The sequence below is a fragment of the Ahaetulla prasina genome, chromosome 3, assembly GCF_028640845.1.
Source record: "Ahaetulla prasina isolate Xishuangbanna chromosome 3, ASM2864084v1, whole genome shotgun sequence".
In the NCBI taxonomy this organism is placed as follows: domain Eukaryota; kingdom Metazoa; phylum Chordata; class Lepidosauria; order Squamata; family Colubridae; genus Ahaetulla; species Ahaetulla prasina.
This window is the reverse complement of record NC_080541.1, coordinates 44,725,488-44,751,280: the sequence shown is the minus strand read 5'-3', so window position 1 is coordinate 44,751,280 and position 25,793 is coordinate 44,725,488. Positions and strand designations below refer to the sequence as shown.

General features: G+C 36.2%; 1 protein-coding gene across 9 annotated transcripts; it reads right to left on the bottom strand.

The window, feature by feature from the left end:
* Window positions 1-2,233: 2,233 nt before the first annotated feature.
* Window positions 2,234-24,092, bottom strand: ARMC1 (armadillo repeat containing 1). Of its 9 annotated transcripts, none has more exons than XM_058177280.1 (8): window positions 23,794-24,089; window positions 23,294-23,369; window positions 21,328-21,527; window positions 15,586-15,677; window positions 12,106-12,295; window positions 5,127-5,243; window positions 4,948-5,022; window positions 2,234-4,398 (listed from the first exon to the last, which is right to left on the bottom strand). In XM_058177280.1, the coding sequence occupies exons 3-8, from the start codon at window positions 21,499-21,501 to the stop codon at window positions 4,207-4,209; spliced, it is 840 nt and encodes a 279-aa protein (XP_058033263.1). In that variant the 5' UTR covers window positions 21,502-21,527; window positions 23,294-23,369; window positions 23,794-24,089; the 3' UTR covers window positions 2,234-4,206. The 9 variants fall into 9 exon arrangements, with proteins under 9 accessions (XP_058033263.1, XP_058033265.1, XP_058033266.1 ...); XM_058177282.1 differs by having other exon boundaries at window positions 23,900-24,089; XM_058177283.1 differs by having other exon boundaries at window positions 23,294-23,364; window positions 23,900-24,089.
* Between the last annotated feature and the right edge of the window lie 1,701 nt (window positions 24,093-25,793).

Below are 25,793 nucleotides of genomic sequence, written 5' to 3'. Positions count from 1 at the left end.
ATTACATGAATCAAGGTAATCTACATATTGCAAAAGATCAAGGTAAATGAACAATTCTCACCTACATATGAGAACTGCAAACATTTGCAAACATCTTTAATATTCAATCTCCACAATACTATCTCTGTTCTGCCATCTGGTGTTGATTTGCGAGAACAGCATCACATTTTAAAATACATATTTGAACAGAAAGCAAATACTTCAAATTTTTTTTTTTTTTAAAAAGCCTTGGAATTCATCCACTTTGTATATAATAAAATAAATATGAAGACTCTACCTGAGCTATAACAGGTAGTTCAAGTAACAATGATTTTAGCCCACGTATACTGCACACATACACTTTACTTTGCAAATGATGTTGCAGCTTTGAAATTAACACTAAGGCAAAATTTACATGTCAACATGATTTCACACACCGATCGCTAACTGATACTAGCTAACAACTAACTGCAGTTTTGGCTTCAAATAATACTGAAGGAAAAGTACCCAACATAATGACAGCCACACAGGAAGGAAGTAAAAATACATTCATTCATTAAGTCATCCTATGCATTGAAACCAAACATAGCCATGTTGTACTTTATGCATTTTGCTATATTTGGGTTTGAATTATGACTTTTGGATTTTATTGCTGTTCATCTGATAGTAGCAACCCACATCTGGCTTTTTAACTATTCTGTAGACCAAAATGTGGGAGAACTCCCATCAGATTGTTTCCCACAAACTTCAGGAAAGGGAAAATAGAAATTCAGTTAAGACCTCGAATTGAGCAAGAAAATGCATTCTCATGTGCATTGGAAAGATGACATTGAAGATCCAACCACTAAAAATGAAAAGAAATAATCTGAAAAATGAATCTCTTTGCTCAACAGCAGTGGGATTCTCTACTAACCAATCATAACGTGTTCTTACACAATCTAAAGATCTTCCTGCAAGATGATGAAGATATGACCAATCTGAGAGCAGAAACAGGCATTTAAGAGCAATTTATAACACATTTTGGAGAATGTCTATACATGTCCAGTAATTTTAATTCTTAAATATCCAGGAGACAGTATTTCTACAGAACAATGAAGGGTCACAAAAATCAAATGTTCTATTTACTAAAAATAGAAACCAAAAGGAAAGAAAAATTAATATGTTTCAGAATTTTCTTAACACATTTCACCATGGTGATGGTGTTATTCTTACAAAATGAAAAGTGGCAGTTCTCTCTATAACGAAAATCCAGTATTGAAAAAAACAGCAAGAATAAAATTATACTAGAGGTAGTTATAATATTTTACTATGAGCTTAGAAGCATTTTCATTTGAACAGAAATGCATAGAACTGTATTTTGCATGACTGTTTGGGCTGTGTTCTGTCCTGATGTGAAAATACTTCTTACAAAGAACCATATTTTGCTTCAGCAGTTCAGTTTACCTAGGAAGTTAATATAATGGCTCCATAATATAGACAGCAACATGCTTCAGTTGGCTCAGCAACGTATAAAATATACAACTGTCTGCCAATATCTGGAGGTTTTAGTGATATTCTTTACATAATATTTCATTTAACATGCACTGTCCACATCTGAAGGGACAGTGCAATCAGATCTATATCTAGAAATTTAATTAATCTTTGCATTTTATGTGGCCATTTTTTTTATATGCTTACCTAAATTATTAGATAAGGTGTTAAGCAGTTCTTTTTTTCTTCTTCTGCTGGAGAGTATATAAGTGATTTCTCCAAAGAGGAAACATCCCATTGTTGCATAAGATTTAATAGGCAACTCCAAAATATTTCAAGATTACAACACTGTCTCACCAAAATGTCTTGTTTCAACTTTACCAGAATTGGACCAGCTTTGAACAGAATAATTCTATCTTGGTACATTTAGAAGAGTCAGTTTCAAGGTCATATTTCTGCCATTAAATCAGAATAGCTATTCTTACATCACAAGATACTTACAGCAAGTGAGAATAGGGCACTTTAAGGTTGAAGCATTCCATTTTCTCAGTTTCTGCTAACAAGCAGCATAAGTTTTATTCATGGTCAAAATAGCTTGAATTTTGCTTCCCTGAAAAAATATCTGCTCTTTTTATTTTTGTGAGCGACCAGTGTACATTCACCATGCAACGGCACTTACAAAAAATCCTTTTCTGCCGCTGCAAACAAACCATCATCTTACGAATTCTGAACTTCGTGTTTCAAAAATGCTAGAAAAATCCTTATAAAAGTAGAAGGATGCCAGTTCATTATATTACAGTTTTATTTTACAGTTTTTCAAAATCTGTTTTACAGATACATTAACTGGGACAGCTGCAATACTGACCAAAAAAAGCATACCTACAAACCAAATACACATTTTAATATTTACTAGTATAGAATCACTAATATCCAAAGAGATGTGTCATGTAGTAAAGAAGGTGTGTGGCAATGCAAAATGTAGAGAAAAGATGTTAAAATGAAAAGTAAACATTGCATCCATGGTTACACAGCAGAGATCTTTGCAAACACATTTGGTATTGTAACATTCTAGACAGCAATATGCTTTGTAATACATACTGATTATAATACATGCCTTAGAAAGCTTGTATTCTGTGTGTGTAAACTTTAACCAAATAAAGATATGATAAAACAGAAAATAATCTAATCTGAAAGTAAGTTCTTCACCTTAAAAAGACACTGCATTCAGGTGAATTTAAATTATTTTTGGAATAGTTCTCTCTTGCACATTATTTTCATTTATATGAGAATTTCATGATACTACTTAATTGCTGCAATTGTGCAAGACAAATATAAGGTCTTCCAAAGGATAAAGCTTTGCCTCAAAAAAGTATCTGTTAACAACTGTAGCACAAAATGATTTGCAAAGGACTTAATTTTGAACAGCGCTGCAATTTCTCAGCTATATTCCTATGGTGCAAAGTAGCAGTTGCTCTAACAAACTGAGAAAAATCTCAGCCAAAATTTCAATAATCTAATTGTTGTTCTCAACATCTTGCCTACTGAAACAGCACCTGTTTTATCATTATTGGGAACTAAAAGACAAGATCCAAGCACTTTAGAACTTCTTTAATGAGCTACGATACAAGATGATGCTCTCCGAGTATGGGGTTTTAACAGACTAGCTACAATGCACTTTTAGGGACTCTTCATAATTTCAAAGATGCCCCTCAACCTTTGCTATCAGGCACTAGTTTTGCCCTGCTCCTGGCTCTGACATGACATAAACTGTCATACAGCTCCAAATATCAGCCCTATTGACACAGGACAGCAGTTTCTTAAAAAGGCAATAGGAATAATATATGGTTTCCATCAAGCCAAAATGTTTAAAATGTAGGGGCACAATGGCATATTCAGCATCCTGCTTCTTATCCCTTCTCCATAATCCTATATTTTCAGCTCTCACTCAAAGTTTGTTTTCAATTCAGTCACATTTCCTACTACAGACAAAGTATCATGGGAACAAATTGAAGTTTGTGAAAAGCAATAACCTACATTCCAATCAATAGTTTCTTGTCATACTTGGAAAGTCACAGCCTTCGTCAGAAGCATTTTTACAGTAGATTATTTATAATGTGTATAAATACACATGCATTTCTGTCTTAACTTCTTTTTACTAAAACGTTCATACTGAAAGTGGTTATGGGCTGACAATTAAAAAAAAAAAAATCCCCAAGTTTAAAGTTCAAGCCTTCTTACATTCCTACAAATAGAGCATGACACACGGGCTCTGAAAAAAAGGTGAACAAATTTTTTTTTCCTTCTAGAGCCATCTAATTGAAATATATAATCTGAAATAAGGCTAAAAAGAGAAGAAAAAAAGGCATATCATTTTGTAAAATCAGAGCTAACAATTCATTTGCACGTATGTCCTGACATTTGTGTTGAGTGGTCTCTGCATCTATTTATCATGAATGTTAACTTAAAGCTTCATAAATTCAAAAATGTTTGGTTGATCATGGACCCACATTAAAAAGTGAGGCAATAAAACATAAAGGGGGGGGGGAGAAGGAATGAACAAACGTTGATTTGAGGCTTCCATCTTCTGACTGCTCAAAAGGCCAAAATCTCCAATAAAATGTAAAACACAGTATATATTTTGTGTAGTCTAAAAAATCTGTTATGATAACTTATTGCAAATTGCACTCGGCAGTTCGCCAAACTAATGGAAAAACTACCCCCTGTTGGTTGGCACAGTCCTTTAGCCTTGATTCAAAGTCACCAATAGAAGGATCTGGAAAGAAAATTTGCAGCTGTGCTCAGCCAATTGGCTGCCCCTTCTGGGTGTGACCCAACACGGGACACGGCTTTGTCTTGCTCCTTTGAAGGACTTTCATCTTCTGGCAAGTATTCAGGGAGGTCAGTATTTTGTTCCACTTCTACTGGAGTATCTTGGAAAGGAACCAACATCTGCAAAAAATGAAACACGGTGTTAACACGCATCATGGAACATCAACGTTATTTTACAAAATTTTGCTTTTGCTTTTCAGCTAGGCTACATTTATTTCTGCAATCGCTTTTAGATAATTTTAACTTTTATTAGCAGAAAGGATAAAAATGACTTTTTAAAGGTTTTTTTTAAAAAAAAGCTAAAACACGTATCTTTTTTTTTTCATGCTCATGAGTTCTACAAGGCTATCCAAACATAGATGGCTTTTCTTATCCACACATAATGTTGCATTATTAGGCAGATATTGGGGCTCAAAGCAAATTGGAAAATTTATCTGCCTAGAATTTCATGTATATGTGATGGATATTATTATATCCAATGAAAAGATTACAATTATTGTTGCTGCTGTTATCTTAGTGCAGGGGTATCAAACTCGCGTCGTCACATTGTCATAAAATGGGGGTGGGCATGGCCAGCGCGTGACACATCCTGCCTGAGGGCCACGAGTTTGAGACCCCTGTCTTAGTGCCAACACTTTTAACATTATACTTTTATTGCAGTTCTCTCACCTCTTCTCCACTTTCACTTTTTACAACTTGCTGGGCTTTCATAACTTTGGTTGATGCTATTGCTGTGCCCAGTGCCTGCACAAAAATGGAAAAGGAAACAATAAGAGCAAGATTAAAAACAAAACAAAAAATCTATCTGAAGCTGAAAATAATGAAAGCAAACCATTGGGAACGCTTACCTCTGCTTTTAAATCTGATCTGATTCTGACAACACATCTTTGAATGGCCATTTGAAACGTAAAGCTGATGACCCCTTTAATTTTAAGTAAGGCTTCTTCGCACAGGTTTCTCCGTGACTGGAAATTAAAGAGATGCAGTTAATGAGTCAATGCTAAGTAAAATAACATGAAGTTAACCCATAGGTGCATGTGATGCTATAGAAGCAGAACAACATTTTTAAACAAAAAGAAACAATTGTTTGCATTTGACTTAAGAAAACAAAAAAGTAACATTTCTGCTTACATTTTGAAAGCAAACTAGGGAGAAATCAACTGTGAATAATGATGAAAAGTGCTGAAAAGCAAAGCAGCTTTTCTTTGTTATGATCAGCTAAACAGTCTCTTGTGATTTAGTCCTGACTGACTGAAATCCTCGCTGATGAGCAGTTAGTTTTAAGTTGCTATTTATCAGACATCTTGTATCCATACTGACTGAATGCATCAAAGCAGCTGTTACATCCTTCAGCTTCCTTATCTGTGGCAGCTCATGAACATCACTGCACTACACAACTCAATTCTGATGTCAACTGACAATGTCTGCTTATAAAATCACAAGCTCATCTTATGCTTTAAGCAAATAGCAGGGCCTCTTCTATGCAACAACACAACAATAACCTATGCTAGTTTCATCAACTTTGAATTGCCCCAGCATGTTTTAATGCTTGTAGGGACTTCTGGAGAAGAAATGGCAAATTGAAGAGGGCTTTGCTAAAAGCAGAGCTGGCAGCTACATTGGAAGGAAGAGCCAGCAAATAGACCAGTTCTTTGTGATTCCTTCCTTATCCTTCAGATGACCCGCAAATACTCCAGACAGTTGCTCTTCTCTGGAAGTTTAACAGATATGGAAGATGAGAAAATAGTCATGTTCCTCAAACCACGATTGGTACCTTCAAAAGGATACTGGTTTCACATACTTTCTTTTCTGATCACTTTCTGAAATTGATAACTCTTTGGATTGACAAGGCTGAAAACAATGAATGAATTTTCTCCAGTGAAAAAAGTTTTAATTAGATGTTTAAGGGGGGTATGTGTACAAGTGTGTAGAATAAACAGCAAAAGTGTTAGTAAAAATTTAATTTTGGAAAGTTACAGACTGATGCAACAGATGAATTTGAGGTAAAAAATTTAAATTATTATAAAAAAACCTTTCCAGTGAGAAAATGCTTTTGTTTTTTTATTTATTTTTTAAAAAAAGATAGGATGAGATTTTGAAGGTTGGACATTAGAGGGCACCAGAAGAACTAAATATAACAATTGAAGGAGAAGAACATATACATTTGACTTACTAATACAGAATGAAATACTGTAAAATATTTTAACACTGGACATATTGAAGGATATTTTTGAACAATGGACCCAGAAGTTAATTTTAAAATAATCTGCCTCTATGTGTTTAATAAATGTTATGGGACAGGAACAGTTTTTCCCTGACAAGATTGAGATTAATTTTAAAGTAGACTTAAAAATGACAGCCTACAAAAATGATAAGGAAATATAGCAATAGCACTTTGACCTATATACCACTACATAGTGCTTTACAGCCTCTCTAAGTGGTTTACAGAGTCAGCATATTGGCCCTAACAATCTGGGTCCTGGATAATTTTCCTACATTGTATTTACAAAAGAGTCTTGTTAAAACTTCCAAGAATTTTGTGAGAAGGAAAGAAGAAAATAATAAAAAGAAATCAAATTGTAGAACATTATTTGAAGGGATTAAAGGTCAACTTTGTTAAAAGGACTATAAAGTTGATATATTTGATTAAAACAGATATTACATTATCTCTGGTAATGAGACCTTAAGGACATATTATTATCCAACTAAGGTAACTTCCGGTTTGGCACCGTAGGTGATGGCGGTGATCTTTACGATCACCAACCTCTGGATTATGTGGAATCGCTAGGACAGCTTAAATCTGCTGTCCAGCGGTTCGGAAAACCCCCTCTTCGGGAGAAGGAGAAGGGGTGAGCTGAGGGCAGAGGTTGAATTTCCCTAAAGCCCCTGAGAAAAAAGGGGTTTGAAGGGTTAAGTTCCCTCCAGTAACCCGAAGTGCTCCAGATCCGAGGATTCTTCTGCTTTGGCGGAACCAATCACCACGACCAAACGCCGAGATTTATTTTGGACAATAAAGGATTATACCGGACAGAACGAAAGTGGGAGAACTTTAAGCAAGTAGCCAAGCCGATTCCCCGATACTTTGTAACAAGCTTGAAAACAGCAAGAAAATGGAGGCGAATTGTTAACAAGTTAACGAGTGGAAAGCGAAAGTGATACTTTCAGCGTGTGCCTCTGCAGTTGGTAATTTGCATGTTACTTGCTGCTTTAACTCTTTGCTGCCTGCTGATAGAATCTAGGGAGATTTTTTAAATACTGCTTTAAAAGACTGTGTTTTACAGAAGTTAAGAAGATTTAAAGTGAATATTAAGTTGGAAATAAATAAATAAATAATTTTATAGAAGATGGCAGCCAAACAATTAAAGTCTACTGTAACAAAGAGCTCTGGAACTTTATCAGCTGGTGCCTCTCCAGCTCATACAGCAGAGACTAGAACATTGAATTTAGAGGCGTTACAAGAGAACTTAAAAGGCTTTATAGAAGAAAAATTTAAAGTAATAACTGATGAGATGTCTGAAATGAAAGAGCAGATATCAGAAATTCAAGTGGGAAATAAAGAAGTTAAAGAAGGATTTGTAATGGCAGTACAAAGTTTGGCAACGAATGTGATTTTATTAGAAGAGGAGGTTGAAGTAATTAAGCAACATAATTTTAAAATTAGAAAATAAAATGGCTGAATTTCAAAGTAAAATGGAAAAAACAGATGATGAAATAGTTTTGATACAATATAGAAATATGGAATTTGCTCTAAGAATTCGTGGTCTGAAAGAGAATAAAGAAGAGGATTTAAGGGAAATTTTTTCTGAAGTATTTGCTGAGATATTAGCAGCTCGTCCAGCAGATGTGGCTTATCAAATTGATAAAATATATCGTGTGAATTCTTGGATAGCAAGGCAAAAAAAGTTGCCAAGGGATGTTGTTATTTATTTTACAAATAGAACAGTGAGAAATCAGATTTTGCAAGCCTCATATAAGGGGGAGAAGATTCAGATTGCTGGTCAGGATATTTTAATATTAAAGGAAATTCCACCAAAAATGTTAAGAGCTAGAAAGGAATTTGCCTTCCTGGTGAATGAACTTAAAAAACGTCAGATTGAATATAGATGGGATATTCCAACTGGTATAATAGTATATTATGCAGGGAAAGTACATCGTCTCAATACAGTTGGAAAAGCGAGAGAATTTTATGTTGAGGCATTAAAAGTTGGAAGTCTTTCTCCACTGGATGCTAGAAGAAAGGAGACTGAAGTGAAGGAAAGAGAAGTGAAGCAGGTTCAAGAACAGATTGCGATGGAAGAAGATTTATTACAAGTGTTGGAAATACCTATGACGGGTCCAGATTCAAAAGAACAAAGGCTGACAAGAGCTGCTGCTAAACGCAAGGAACAAGAGATGAAGGCACAACAACAACTGGCAACTACTACAACGGAAACAGTGGGAGGAGCAAGGCCTAAAGCAAAATGTGATTTGCGGCTAGTGTTCCAAAAGTTTCCTTTGGCCGATAATGGCAATTAAACTATTATCTTGGAATGTTAATGGTTTGAATTCACAGAAGAGAAGGAAAGTATTTCACTATTTGAAACAATTTAAAAATGATATTACTTGTTTACAAGAAACACATATTAGATCTTTAGACCAGAAATATTTGATAAATTCAAAACTGGGAGTACATTTTGTTGCCTCCTCTTTGGAGAAAAAAAATGGTTTAGTTATATATATAAAGAAGGATATATCAGCAAAATTAATTGAGGTGGATAAGCAAGGAAGATACATTGCTATTGAACTCTTGTTGGAGGAAAGAAGACATTATTAATAGGAGTTTATGCTCCAAATCAACAACAAGAAAATTTTTCAAGTTTTACATAAAAGAATAGTATTTTGGGATTATAAATCATATATATTAATGGGTGATTGGAATGGTGTGTTGGATACTCAAAAAGACAAAAAAAGCTTAAGGAAGATATCAAGCCAGGCGAAATTACCAAAGGCTTTTTTTGATATGATGGAGGACTTGGAATTAAGAGATATTTGGAGAGAACATAATACAGAAGAGAGGGATTTTACCTTCTTTTCTGATAGGCACCAATCATTTTCGAGGATTGATTTTATTTTGATTACTAATGACTTGTATTCTAGAGTGAAGAAGTCGAAGATTTGTTCAAGAACTTTATCTGATCATAGTCCAGTTTGGATTGAATTTGATCGGGAAAAGGAGGCTAGGAGATCATGGAGGTTGAATGAGAATTTGTTTAAATATGAACAAAATGTAAATGAATGTAAAAAACAAATGAAAGAATTTTTTATTATGAATATGAAAAAAGAGACATCTATAGAGATGATTTGGGACTCCAGTAAGGCTTATATGAGAGGAAATCTTATACAAATGAATATTAAATACAAAAATAAATTGCAGAAAAAGAAAAAGGAACTGGAAGAGGAAATTAAAAAGAAAGAACAATTATTGATAAATAGCCCAGGAAATAGTAAAATAAAAGAATCAATAAATATATTGAGAGGTCAGTTTAATATGTTGATGGCAGATCAAGTAGCAATTAATTTACAATATGTAAAACATAATACGTTTAATAATGCCAATAAGCCAGGAAGATGGCTTGCCTATTTAATAAGGAAAAAACAGAAATCACGAACGATTGATAAAATAGAATATAGGGGTAAGGAAGTTTATCAAAAGAACTTGATTAAAAAAGCATTTTTAGAGTATTATAGTAAGTTATATTCTAGGGATATGGTTGATGATACAGAGTATTTTCTTGGCTTTTAGAAACATTTAAGACAGGGGTGTCCAAACTTGGTCCCTTTAAGACTTTTGGACTTCAGCTCCCAGAGTTCCTCAGCCAGCTTTGCTGGCTGAGGGACTCTGGGAGTTGAAGTCCAAAAGTCTTAAAGGGACCAAGTTTGGACACCCCTGATTTAAGACATACCAATGCAAACACATAAACAACCAACAACCAAGTTCAGAGAGCACAAAGGACTCCACAGTATTTTCTTGGCTTTTAGAAACATTTAAGACATACCAATGGGCAAACACATAAACAACCAAGTTAATTACCATAACAGGGACAAATTTAGGGGAACTAATTAGATCTGTTTTAATGAAAGAAGGAGAAAGCAAGCCAAAAGAGAAATGTTATTCTGGCAGTGTAGGCCTGAGTCCATACTGAGTCTGAGTAAATAGTTGATTTGAAGATTCAGTCAAATCACTGAATCCCCTTAGAAAGCTGAATCATTAAATATGTGAGATGACTTTAAATCTATTAAAACAAATTGAATGCTTCCACAGATGTGGAGAAACCTTTTTTGGAATCATTGTAATTGAAATCCACTTGTTTCAACCATCTGGATCAATTCAAATCAGATTTCATCTCATTCATACTTCCCACACTGTGCATGCTGATTGTTACTCAGATTATCACCCCACCAGCTTTATTAGTGAGGATGCATCATCTGTAAATCTGCTTCTCTTACAGGATAATTTGACCAAGATGTAAGGCAATGCAGCAAAAGTTCAGGTTCAATAATTTACAATGGTATGGGACTGAAACTGAAACCTATGGGGCACTGTGGATAACCTGTTCAAACAGTTTTATATTTTCTGGGTAGCCATAAAAAGCCAGACATGGCCCTCGGATGTTTTCTACAGAGGAATGGAGGATAAATTTATAGAATCTATTTGACGTTCTATAAAAACTCCATTGAGATTTCATTTAATATCAGCTGTCCAACAGTCAAAGAAATATACAATGTAAAATGACTGCAAGCAAAGCCAATTTTTTTTAAAAAAACTTGCAATTTTTTTGGTATAAACCAAAAATTATTCTTAATAAAAAAAATGAGGAGAATTTTAAATTAAAAAGTAGCAAGAAAAATAACTGTCCCATTATTTGGTTGTAGATAACCCATTCAGCAGTTGTATTATTAATGAAATGTTGCTGTCTCCCATACTGTATTCTTTTAGAAAACAATCGCCACATGCAGATGGCAGAGTTTTTAAAGAGCTCAAGATGTGACCCCGCTGAATTCCCCAAAATGAGTAACTTGTCAAATAGGGCTCAATGCTGGAAGACTGGAAGGTATCAAATATGACACTAATTTTTAAAATTGACCAGAAGGGATCAGGATAATATGTTAGTCAGCTTTATTTATTCCAGATAAATTGGTAGAAATGATCTTCAAAGTTAAAATAACCAAGAATTTTGTGTGCCTAGGCAATCCTAGTAACTTTTTTAGATTATGTAATTTATAGTTTAATTTTCTGTTTGTGTATTATAAACTCTATATTGTGTATAAAGTTATTGGAAATAGAGTAATATATAAACACATGTTTTGTATGAATCTATTGGTGTAGGAGAGAATGAAAATCAGAATATGGATCTGAAAAGAATATTCTGGAAGAATGTATAGCCAGCCAGCTGGCAAGATTGGCAGGCTGACCCACCTATTTCACTATTTTCCTTTAGATTTCCATTGTAATTGCATATAGCCAATTTCTTATCCAAGTCTTTTACTTACTTCAAGGCCCTAAAGTGCTTAACATAGATCAGTAAGTTTATATATTCAGAGACATTTCTGTAGTTAGTTTCTTGGGAAATGTAAAGTTATTCCTGAATTGTTCATTACAAACAGTTAGTTGTAATAAATCACACCCAAAGGATTTGAAAACAGACATAACACAGATTAATTATATTTACATTTAGTTACACATTATATCTAATTTAAACACATAGAATATGTTTATAAAAAACAATTGTTCTAATTTTCATATTTCAGTGTGAATTATAAATTCCAAAATGTGTATGAATTTCTTACCGAATCATCAAGGCCATCTATGTGTAAAACTACTGTTTTAGCACGTTTATTTGTACTTCCAAGAAAAAACTGAGCTTTTCGACGTCGAGAATTCATCTCATTCACATTGTCCATGTCAGACATATTGGAAGACTGAAGAATATCATAGATTTCTGAAGCTAATAGTTTTGTTTCCCCAGGCGTTGTGGTCCTAAGGCAAAGCACAATCAGATTTATTTAGATGTATTATAGGTTTTTCTTAACCCAATTTCTTTTACAATTCTCCCAGAAAAGACAGCTGTTTGTTTTCTACTTCTACAATGTAAGCAGGACAACAGATCCTAAGACTGTTTTTCAATCTTGGTCCTTATTTTTACAAAACAATCACCCCTTACAAAAGCATTCCTTTCCTAAATACTTTCCAGAAGATTACAAGAGTTATTCCAGAAAGATTTTGGTGTCTTATTTTATCATTATTGTTAATTTATAATAGATGTTGGGTTAAATGATTTATTGGGAGTTGAAGTCCAGACATATTAGTGGATGAAGTTGAGAAACACTGAGCTAGTTATTGTATGTCTATAAGAAAAAAGTCATAGATTCATAGTAATCACCTGACATTCTCCAGTGAATAGAATAGAAAAGCCAGAGATGAATGGGGGAGAGGGAACATGTAATATTCCAAACAAATGAAGTACAAGGAGAAAAATCGTCTGGTAGCTGACCTTGAATGAATGGGTGACAATCAGATGAGAGAATTCAAAAAAAGACATTGAGCCATCCAAAGCCCCAACGATGAATTAGAAATATGACTCTTTAAAGAATATCTGTTTAGAGGGAAAATATTTAACACACGATTTAACCATAAGTGTATTTTTATGTACATGTGGAAAGGAATAAATTTAAATCTACAAGCATGACTGACCTGATAGTCTGGGGAACTTGAACATAAGGGAAAAAGATGTGGAAGTTGCTTGGAACACAGTAGAAATGTTATATGTTGCTCCCATCTAGAGTAATGTCATATAACAAGATTTGAGAAAGTAGCACTTATCCTTAGAATAAAATAATCCAACCTTACTTGGATCTCCTTTCAGAAGGTATTATTTTAAAGATAGGTGAGAAATTGCTCTTAGAAGAAAAAGATGAACATTAATGAAGGATATTAGTACAAAGATAGATGGTAGCTTTGAAATATGTATCTCTGTATATTTCCTGTAAAACTCTTTGTCCAACGTTTAACAGATGTTTTATAGTTTCAGAGATACTCTGGTAAACACAAAATCACAAGGGTAATGAATACATTTCAGCACACATACGCCTCAAAAAATGGAGAAATAGCAATCCAATGTTGCTGAAAATAGGACTATAATATTTAGAGGCTATTTTAGTTTAATCAGAACAGTGGTCCTTTGATACAATAATGATTTTAATTCTTCTCCATATTTCTGGAATGCCACCTTTGTGTAACAGTTATGAAAATATTATCAGTTCCTAGAAAATTTCGGTTGGGGGATTATAAGTATTTTATGATTTGTTACTGTTAATAACTTATTTGATTATTCCCTTTTGTCAATCAAGGTATTTTGTTACTAAGCAAATAAACATTGGCTACATCATTTGTTTTGTTCCCCAATATGTTAATTTTAATTGCATAACAAAACTTGAACTATATCTTCAAAAAATTATTTAGGCATGTTCCAATTAGACACAGTAGATGGCATTGTTGCATTTTCTTTAGGAACATTAAAATTAAACTGAAGCTATATTCCTAAACTCCATATTGCACTATACAATGTGCATCAATTGCCTTTCTACCTCAATGATTAATATATAAAATGTTCACGATTTCAAAGAATTCCAGAAAGCCAAAATCAAAGAATGTGTTACGTCTCCTGATATTGCTTACTGCTAATTGTACATAAACCAAGATACTTACTGTTCCACAAACTATAATTTTAAAAATCCATCTTAGAACTGGGTTGAGTCACACTTGTATTTCACCATCATATGAGAAATGTGTATATGACCATCATGAAGTAAATACAAAACCCGATTTATAGATTCAAAATAGACTCCTGCTATCCATTAGCACTGCACTCTGCCTCATTATCCTCTGTTGTATTGAATAATAGCCACAGTAGATAAAGGATTGTATTCAATTATCATCAAGGAATTCTGGATTCATAGTATTACCATATTGAAGGATATCATTCTCCCCTTGCTTCTGGCAACTTAAGATAATCAGTTTAAACTTTTCTAATGGGAACTACAAGCAATTAAAGTTGTATTAAATTAAAACTGATGGAAATGGTTAAATTTACAGAAGTGTGGGTAAGGGAGATACATACCTGCAAGGGATTCTTGTGCAATTAAATGCATATTAATTTAGCTGATTATTTTAGGCAACTAATAAATTGGAAAAATCTGTGCTGGATTTAGTTCAACATATCCTGGCAAAAGTAGACTACCATGGAATAAAAAGTGCTTCTAGCTAAATAATTAGAGTTCGGCTTTCATTAATTTGCCAATCTGCATTAAAAGTTCCTAGCTATCAAAATCCCCCTAAATTATTTTTAAAAAGGGCATTGTAAAGATCCTCAGGATTATCAAACGAGCTATGAATGTTAACCTTCATCTATTCATGAATCACTGATCTAATTAACATAAAACATAAAATAAGCTAAAACAACTGCACAAAATCTGCACTTTAGTACCTTTTAGCAACATTTAGGACACTGATGTCCTTCAGATGCCTTGGACTACAATCTGAGACTCCCTTAAAATTGGCAGTGCTGGGATTAGTTGATGAAACCTGTACTTAGGATATAGCGGGAATAACTTTCTGTCTCTTAGGATCTTCAGGTTATCACCAGTTCAGGTTTCAGGTTATCACCAGTCATTCAGTGTCTACCTTGAATGAATGGTACTTATGAGACAGGTCCTCATAGTTCCAGCCAGTGCACTGTACCTGCAGTTATATGATCACTGCTACCTTTAAAGCAAAAGGGGCATGGTGGCTCAGTGGCCAAGATGCTAAGCTTGTCGATCGAAAGGCCGGCAGTTCAGCGGTTCGAATCCCTAATGCTGCCATGTAATGGGGTGAGTTCCCGTTACTTGTCCCAGCTTCTGCCAACCTAGCAGTTCAAAAAGACGTAAAAACTGCAAGTAGAAAAATAGGGACCACCTTTGGTGGGAAGGTAGCAGCGTTCCATGCGCCTTTGGTGTTTAGTCATGCCGGCCACATGACCACAGAGACATCTTCAGACAGCGCTGGCTCTTTGGCTTTGAAACAGAGATGAGCACCGCCCCCTAGAGTCAGAAATGACTAGCACATATCTGCAGGGGAACCTTTACCTTTAAGGCAGAAATTCATTGATCACATCGTATGGAATCAGCAAAAACAAATTATCTTTGCATTGCTGTGTATATAACTTGGAAAGCAATTTTAAAGGAAAAGACAATCAGGTACATTTACCACAGAAAGCATTCTATACTTACTTCTGTACGACAGTCTGTAAACTCAGCATCATTCCCAGTTCACTTTTCATCTTTTCTCTATTGGCCCGACATTCCGCCAAATAACGTAGAGCCTATTTAAAACAAATGGATCAAAGAATCAACCACAACAAAATACGTTCTCAGCATTTTCTTTCACACCTCTCAAAAATGCATTGTAGCAATTCAGAAGATTGGGAAATATGTTAATTGATGCTTACAACATAAAGCTAAAATACTGTAAATTTATTCATCACATTTCTATATCACCTATCTCACCTGTTAGCATATATGTGCCAGGTAAATATCAAAAATAATGTTTGTCTCTCTATAAAATAAGAAATTAATAATGGACAATTCTGATACGTTCGATTTCACATTTTTTTTTTCAAATTTGGCTATTTTTATTCTTGGGGTTTTAATAAACACATGGACATTCTGCCTAATATGCAGTTAAGAGTATAGAGTCTATGTTTGGAAACTGCATATTAAAAAATAACTGGGTTTTGATATGCATATTAATTCTGGAAGGAGAAATTAGGTACTTCCCCCACACACACACACACAAAAAGAGGGTGGAAATGTTTGTGCATCTTATACACCAAATACAGCCATTTTTTGCCTCCCGAACCCCTGCCCCACATGTGCCGTTTTCAGCAAAAACAGGCCTGTTTTTCGCAAAAACCAGATGTGCAGAGGGTTTGGGAGGCCTGCAGAGTGCTCCTGGTGGCCAGGGAGGGCAAAAACCAGACACGTGGAAGCCAAAAACTTTTTTTTTCTTGTTTTCCTCTTTGAAATCTTGGTGCGTCTTATACTCCACTGCGTCTTAGAGTCCGACAAATATGGTATTTTATCAACTAGTAATTAACTTATTACAAATCAGTTTAGAGTTAAAGCACAGGGCTAGAAATTGGGAGACCATGAGTCCTAATCGTGCCTTAAGCATGAAGTCAACTGAGTGATTTGGGCCAGTGCCTTTCTCTCAATCCTAAGAAAGAGAAATTTCCAAAATATTGCCAAGAAAACTTCAGGGATTTCTCCAGGCAGTCACCAACAACAATGACTTGAAGGCACACCCAAAAAAGTTAATTTACTGAATATAGTTAGATTTCTCTTCTTTTTCAATGCTAATTATATATTTTTTCCTAGATTCTTAAAGCAATCACTGGAATTTGAAAATACCAAGAAAGCAAAGAATTTGAAAGGGGATAGTGATTTTTTCTTAATATAAAGAATGATCATTCCTAAAAATTAATAAGTATAATTAGAACTATATATCACCTCCCACAACAGAGGAAAAAGAAAAAGAAAAATTTGGTTAAGATGGCAATGTAAACTGTTTTAAATAAAGAGATTCTATTTGGTTTGTTTCTATTGGAAAACTGTTTCTAGTTATTTATGCTTGAAATAGAAAAATGAAACTTAGAATTTAATTTGAAGATTTAATAATATGCAAATATAGAACTGGCTTATAATAATAATAGTTAATGTAAAAAGTTGAAGTTGCAACTATGTATTTTATTGTGTTGGATAGGGGTTGGAGGTCAATACCTTTTTCCTTTTTTTTTTAATCCTGCATATTTTCTCCCTCCCCCAGATCTTTTTTTGCTTAATCTTTATTTTCACTACACTTTACGTTACAATAAACCTCAATAAAACATTTGGAAACAAAATCCCAAAAAACGGAGTAAGCTTGAACAAGTTATTGAAACTTCTGAAAATGACCATTTAATTTAATAATAATAATAATAACAGAGTTGGAAGGGACCTTGGAGGTGTTCTAGTCCAACCCTCTGTCCAGGCAGGAAACTCTACACCATTTAAGACAAATGGCTATCCAACATTTTCTTAAAAATATCCAGTGTTGGAGCATTCACAACTTCTGCAGGCAAGTTGTTCCACTTATTGATTGTTCTGTCAGGAAATTTCTCCTTAGTTCTAAGATGCTTCTTTCCTTGATCAGTTTCCACCCATTGCTTCTTGTTCTACCCTCAGGTGCTTTGGAGAACAGCCCAACTCCCACTTCTCTGTGGCAGCCCCTGAGATATTGGAACACTGCTATCATGTCTCCCCCAGTCCTTCTCTTCATTAAACTAGACATACCGAGTTCCTGCAACCGTTCTTCATATGTTTTAGCCTGCAGTCTCCTAATCATCTTTATTGCTTTTCTCTGCACTCTTTCTAGAGTCTCAACATCTTTTTTACATCGTGGCGACCAAAACTGAATGCAATGTTCCAAGTGTGGTCTTACCAAGGCATTATAAAGTGGTATTAACACTTCACATGATCTTGATTCTATCCCTCTGTTTATGCAGCCCAGAACTGTGTTGGCTTTTTTGGCAGCTACTGCACACTGCTGGCTCATATCTAAATGGTTGTCCACTAGGACTCCAAGATCCCTCTCACAGTTACTACTATTGAGCAAGGTACCACATATACGGTACCTGTGCATTTTGTTGATACTAGTTTTATGCTGGCTTCTCTCATTCATGAACAGTATATAAAAAGACCATGATTAAACTGCATTGATTTGCTTCTACCTTCAAGGATAATCAGGACTTAAATTTATGTTCAAAGAAATACCTAAAACATATATATTAGCTGGAATTGTCAGGAGCAAGCTCTTTCTCTAAAGAGATTTAAAATTTCAAGTGTTATTGAAAGAAACTGTATTAACACACACCATTTGGTAGCCATGAATTCAGTAAGCCATATGTTACATTTTATACAAGCCTATGTATTTAAAATAGCATAGGGTCCCTCATCTTGTTCAGGGATTACTATGCTATAATTCTTGTTGAGAATAATTTACACACATATACACTCTGCATACTGTTTCTTTCTGGAATGAACATTATACAAAGTGCAGAAAAACTGGTGCTATAGATTAAAAATAAATACTAAAATTAAGAAAAAATGTAGATGCACACTGATAAATAAATAGTCCACATTGCAATACAGAAATTATATTTCTGATATGGGCCGTAGCCCATTGGATTTTATGCTTGCAAGCTTCATTATATCATGCATCCGTATTTTTCAAGTGACAAAGTCTCTTATTTTCCTAAAACACAGAAAATTAACTTGTAGACCCCTACAAGTAGTAGACAGCATCTGGTCAGAATTTCTGAGCTTAGAGACATGTAATAAAATGAAGAGATTGTAGGCAATACCCAACACATGTACCACAATGTACATCTATTCTGACAAAATGTGAAGGCTAGCCATCACGCAAGTCTAAAAATATCACAAAACTTCGTTGAGTAAAACGGATGTCCTACAAACTTCCAAGCCAAGACAGAAAAACTGAAGTTCACGTGATAATGAATTAAATAACTTTAGTTGCAAAATGCTGAGTAAATACAGGTATCCAACCTCTAACCAGATAAGATTTTTTTTTGCCGTTATCCCTATGACCATATAGGTAAATGAGCTTTAATCTATATTAAGTGTACGTTAATTTTTCCCATCATTTTCATTTCAGCAATCTTTCTATGTTTCAATGGGATAAAGGCAGTGGTGAAATCCAGACGGATCTATCCGGCTCGCATGAACCGGTAGTGGCAGCAGGAGCCTCCTCCCACCCACTGGGACATCATTACATCCTGTTTTTGACCCTCTGTGCATGCGCAGAAGAGGTGCGCACACTCCTATTCCCGAACCGGTAGCTAAAGTAAGTGGATTTCACGGCTGGATAAAGGGTTTAATTTGCTCTACTCAGGATGTTTCAACACAACCAGAGAACTCAAATTCAAGCAATTTTCCACATGTGTAGTTACAATACTTTTTTTTTTTTCTCTCAAAAAAGTTTTTATTGGTCAAAAAAGGTTTATACAAATACATATCAGGTATGGTAAATTTTCATTTTTCTTATGCAAGATAAGAATTTTACTCAAATTTTAAACACATACAACAGCCATATGGCAAGCAGGTGACACGAAGTAGCTAAGTTTACAAATCTTACATACGCAATAAAGAAGGGTCAAGAATAAACAGAATATCATACAGAAGAGAATAAGGAAAACCAACACAATACCAAATATCTCTGTCACTTCCTAGTTTTGGATCTCAGAACTCTGGGTTCAGCCTGACCCAACTCCAGGGCCGCAACAGCGGCAGCCGCCTCCGCCCATGGTCTATAACCTCCCTTCTTCAATTCCTGGGTCATCTAATTCCAGGAGGCTTTGTGTTCCTCCACGTAGGCCGTAGCCTCCGCAATTGTACTAATTTTTTCGTAATGCCCTCCCGGAAAATCATCAATCCTCTGGCATCAGCCATCTGAAGCCTACTCCTTCTGGTACAATTTGCTTGACAAAAAGTAATATTTCTTTCTCATTTCACGTACCTGTCTGGGAATCTGCCTCAGAATGGCTATCTCCCTGCCCCTATAAGTCAGTGCCCCACTCCTATGTTTTCTAAAAATTTCATCTCTCGTCTCTCTTCTCACAAATTTGACATGAACCTCTCTGGGAACTGCATGCGTGCGTGCATATTGTGAATTAACTCTATAAACTCGATCCACATCCCAATTCATAAAATCAACACCTCTCCCAAGAAATTCTCCCAACAATTTAGTCACAACATCTCTCAAATCTTCTTGGTCCACTTCTTCCAAATTTTGAAACCTAAGGAAATAAGACATTTTATCCATCTGTAGTCCAAGCACAGCATTGCCTGTCGTCTCCTCTCTTTTCTGCACTGCCGCATCTCACCCTCAGACCTTCCACTTTCTGCTTGTTTTCTGCTGAGACTTGTTGAGTATCCTTTAAATCCTTTTGGATAGTCACAATTTCTGCTCTTATTTCCGTTTGGCCTCTTTGCAAATCATCCAGTTTCTTGTCCATATTAGATAACTTTTCCAGAATTCTCTCCATCTCTCCAGCAGTTGGTCTCTGACCTTTGCCATTTAAAAAAAAATTTCAAAATCCTCAGGCAAGCACAGTATCCTTGTAATTTCCTCCGGATCCACCAGGGGGCACTCACAGGAGCAACGAGTCCAGAGTACAGTTAGTCAACCAGGAAGCCGAAGGGAAGTGATGTCATCAAGATTCTCATAGTGAAGGCGGAAGCTGGACGCCACCATTGTTCCCCAGAGGAGGGGGCCTCAAACCTCCCTCCTAAATTTCTCCATCACCTCTTCTCTCCAGAGCTCCACAAAACCGGTAATCTTCTTATTTTAAGTTCTCCTCTCTCCAGAATGACTCGTGCTCCTTCCAGCCGCAGGGGAGAAAAACCCCCCCGCACTCCGGAGCACTCCACTCACGTTTACCGATATCCCCTTCCCTTCTCCATTCCTCAATTCTTCTCCGTTCCCTGTTCACCACCAGGCTGCTGCAGTTATAAATCCAAAGCCCCGGTGTCACCGGGCACAGCGGCCCAGGCGACGACCAAAGTAATGGCCGTGGCCTGTGGCCTCCGAACCCCGCCGAGCCTAGGACGCGCCAGCATCGGTCCCCCCAGTCCTGTATGTCGGCTGGGAGACCCCTGGCGAGCCGTCCGTGCGGCAGGTGTCCTTTTCGGAACACCTGGCCCCTAGGGGCCTCGGCGGCGGCCGGATTCGGACACTGGAGGCAGGAGAAGCGCCTCCAGACGACCGTTGCCACCGGACACCGGAAGTCGTCTCTGTAGTTACAATACTTGAGTGTAATCATGGAAACATATGATAGCAAATATGCATTTAGGGTCTTATGGTTTAGCTACCCAAAACCCTTAATGCTACAAGATAAGCTATCCAATAATACTTACAAGTAATGCTGAATGGACAACTGGTGGGTTGGGATGATCCAAAAATAATATAAGGCCTGGTAGACATCCCTGGTCCTGGACAATTGCTCTTCTATTCAAAGGATCAGCTGCTAGATCTCTCAGCTGGTTTACTACGGTGAGTGCATCAGGCTCCACATTCATTGAGGTATTCATTTTTCCTTGTCATACATATGATTCTACTACAAAGAAAGTTGTTATCAATAACTATAGTGATATGAAGTAATTTCATAGCTGCTAAAACAAAAATGCATGCTATGGTTTAAAATAACTTAATATAATTCATTTTTTAGGAAAGAAGACTGTTCTGTTTAGATAGTGATGAAAAAAACAAGCTGTGAGATTTTAAAATTGTGAAGTCCTGCATTGAATCCACAGGGTTACATAAACACCACAGCAAGTTAATATATGCAGAAATATTTTAGTTTTTTATTTGTTAATACCATATAAACATAGAAATGGCTACAATTACCCATTACATAATTGGTATATTATTTGTAATACATAATAAAGTAGGCTTCTTAATTTAATCGCAGCTTGGAGCATTTTTTAAATAAATAAAAAGCTAGAAACACAATAAATATATTACATTCCCACAAATACTGGAATTCCTAGAGGATTCTTATAAGTTTCATAGTTAATTCCATATATAATGGTAATCAACATTTCCAGAAAGACCACCACTATAAATCTTACTTTGCAGCATACATACCAGCAGAGTATATTCTCAGTTCAGGTAAACCCAAAATATAGGTAGTCCTCAGTTTACAACATACTTACAAGATTTCATTTAGTGACCATTTGAAGTTACAATGGCACTGAAAAAAATAACTTATGCTCCTTTTTCACACTTGACAAATGACTCATATTTATGATGGTTGCAGTGTCCCAGTGTCATGTGATCCCCTTTGGCAACCAGCTCACAAGCAAAATCAATAGGGAAGTCAGATTCACTTTACAACCATGATACTAACTTAACTGCAGTGATTCACTTAATAACTGTGGCAAGAAAGGTTATAAAATGGGGCAAAAGTCACTTAACTGTCTCGGTCAACAATAGAACTCACTTAGCAAAACTCACTTCACCACTATCTCACTCAGCAACAGAAATTTTAGGCTCAACTGTGGTCATAAGTTGGGGACTACCTGCATAGCTCCCTCTAAATGGGAAGTGACAGTCCCCATTTGAATAGGCCTTCAACCCTAACCGTACAAACTGTTGATTCTTATTCAGAAGTTCCACAGCAAAGCAAATTGAAGGAGTGCCAAGAAGGTGAAGAATTTGAAATCACTAAATATGGATTTATTCCTCTATTTAAACCAGCCAGACTACCAGCCACTATTTTATAGCGTATTTTAAATTAAATACTATTTTTGCAACACAGCACTTTCACTATATGATGCATTACAAACGCTGGTATAAGGAAACTTCACAATAAACTGCTTTGGAAAACTATAGATTGCCATGAAAGTTACTTAGAAAACATGCATTTAGAATCAGACCTAAGAAATACTATGTAAATGTACTGTTTAGATAGTTAACGTATGAGCAAATTGTGTTTAGTGCTACACAAATATCACAGAAGTACTCAGTAGTTTCTTACTGTAACTAAATTCAAAGCCGTGTAACTTGCTCACACAAACTTAGAAAAAAGTTTCATTTAAAAATTTGCAGATAATGATTGACGAATCCCCCACTATGGGAAATAGTGCCTTCAAGAAAGCACGTGGAAGGCTGCATCTTTAGCGCTGTTTTATGGATACTTAACTGGAAGTCTAGCAATTTCATTAGCACTTCCAAGTACACAACTACAACCTTCAGATAAAATGCCACTGCAATGTCCAAACATGCATATTCCTGCACAAGTAGCCTGCAACTTTTTCCTGGGAATACATATTTCAATTAGGACACTGGACACTGCAGCTTTTCTTTTGCTTTCATGCTTACAAAGTCAGTAACTCCATTCGACCCCTGGCAGCTGTCGGGCCTTGTCCTTGCACTTTCTGGCACTGCAACTCCTGCACTGGGAGGGATCACATAATATTAATGAAATCACTACACTGGTTTTAAGGAAGGTCAATAGGATTGCACCCTGACTCATTAAAAAACAAAAAAGCTAATTACCCGATCTGTGTGTTTCCATTTGAACCTAACAAGATTGAGTTGAGCTCTAATGCTAAACCTGACTAGCAGCCAACTGCCACCGAGCCTTGGGAGATTGCAAATCCTTAGTCTTGGACAGGAGGATAATTTGGATCTCTAAAAGAAGTCCAGGCATCGAAGAAGTAGCAGCGTTCATGATCTTCGCCTTGTGTTCTTTCCCATCCGCCTTCAATCCACTCCCACCTCCATTCCCCATCTCTTTCCTGCCCGCCCACACACCTCCTCCATACACACACACACAGAGCCCCATTCCCAGGTCCAGGGATCCCCATTACCGCCCTCACTTTCATTGGACGCAGAAGGGGAGGCGCTTTGGTACTCCCGCCCCACGGAGGAAGGACCACTCCAAATCACGTATCGGCTAATGCCGCTGCCGCCGCCTTCGCATACCCGGAGACCCTGGCAGAGGAGCCGCTTGGAACTTCCGGGCGCCCGGCGAAGGTCAGCACCTGAACTGGAATCGCCGACCCGCCAAGGCAGCATTCACCCAGCAAGGCGGCCGATCGCCGCTCTCCGGCACCGCTGCAATCCCCGAGACGCGATTGGCTGCAACTGAAGGCGTCTCCTCTCCATTCGTGGCTCGCCTTATTATGAGCCCCCCTCCGATTGGCTTATTCCGGGTCAAGGATTCTGAGGCATTGTGGGTTAGAATGAAATCAATTTTAGAAGGCATTTCAACAACTACAACTCCCAAGAAGCTCTGGTTCAGTTTCTGAGGGTTACAATTTACGTTTGCACGTTTACAGGCAGATGGACGTATTTCCCACATTTGCTTGCCTGCGGGCTCCCGTAGTGAGGCTTATTGGTAGTGAGGCTTATTATTTCCCCCCTAGTTTAGTGAATTCTAACTATTTTAGCCAAATCAAATATAGTATAGAATTGCGATCTTAGGATAAAATATAATGTGCACTAATTCTTTATGAATCCTGAAAGAAAGGTCTTAAGAGTCTGGCTTGGGAGTGGAATTTTATAGTGCAATTATATACTTGCTTGTCCAAGATTTTTTGAAAAAATTTTTTCCTTTGAATCAAAAGCTACTCCATACCTGGTTTCAAAGAAACATCTATGCAATTTTGTTGGCAGCGCTACAAAAATGCTTTGCCTTTTGCCTTCTGGCTTTTTCCCCCCAACCTAAACAACAGCCTTGGGCATTCCTAAAATCGTTCACCTAAGTACTAACCCGGGGTAACCATGTTTACCTAGAAGTAAATTGCATAGAGTTAGTTGAACAATTGTATTTAAATTGCAGTTTAAATTTACTTTTCTCAAGGTTGCTATAAAATTTTAAATGACTCATTGTGGATAGTTTTCTGATGAATATATAAGTGGTTACAAAACAGCAGTGGGTTTCAAAAATTTTTACTATGGGTTCTATGGGTGTGGCTTGATAGGTGTGGCATGGTGGGCGTGGCATGGTGGGTGTGACAGGAAGGATACTGTAAAATCTCCATTCCCACCCCACTCCAGGGGAAGGATACTGCAAAATCCCCATTTCCTCCCAATCAGCTGGGACTCGCGAGGCAGAGAATAGATGGGGGTGGGGCCAGTCAGAATTTTTACTACCGGTTCTCCGAACTACTCAAAATTTCCGCTACCGGTTCTCTAGAACTGGTCAGAACCTGCTGAAACCCACCTGTTACAAAAGGGTTACATTATGGTCTGATTTACACATAAATATATTGAATAAGTTCACCTATTTATAAACCACAGTTTTTATTATAAATCAGTTTGCTAATGTACCAGTAAAATCCAATTACTTGATGTTTATTAAGAAACCATATGTTTGTGTGATTGTTAAATCCATCAATGGGTTTCTTGCATAGGCTTATGATACCCAGAAAATAACTTCGTTGATGTGCAACTGCTACCATAAATATAATTCCAATTCCAATTATAATCTTAATTTTCTATTCTACATCCACATACATGATGTTTCTAAATATACCTCTGTACATAATTAACATCTCTGAAGACAAATGGCTGCATCTGTAAAGTTTTGCTATCATAGATTGTAAGAATATATAAGTATATAGGTGTAACTATAACTTTAAAGTAGACAAATTCATTTGGTCCTTAGGAAAAGCATAGATGTAGTTAAGGGTACACATTTAATTGGAAATAGATCTTTTTAAAAATCAGTAGATTAAGCTATACATAAAAATATAAAGTGTTGTTCGCAATAGTAGCAATGACTTGTTTTATTTGTGCATCAAAATCACAGAAAGCTACCCTCTCACACAATTCAGTGTGACATGCCTTCAAGATGCTAGTCTTTGCTAATCTG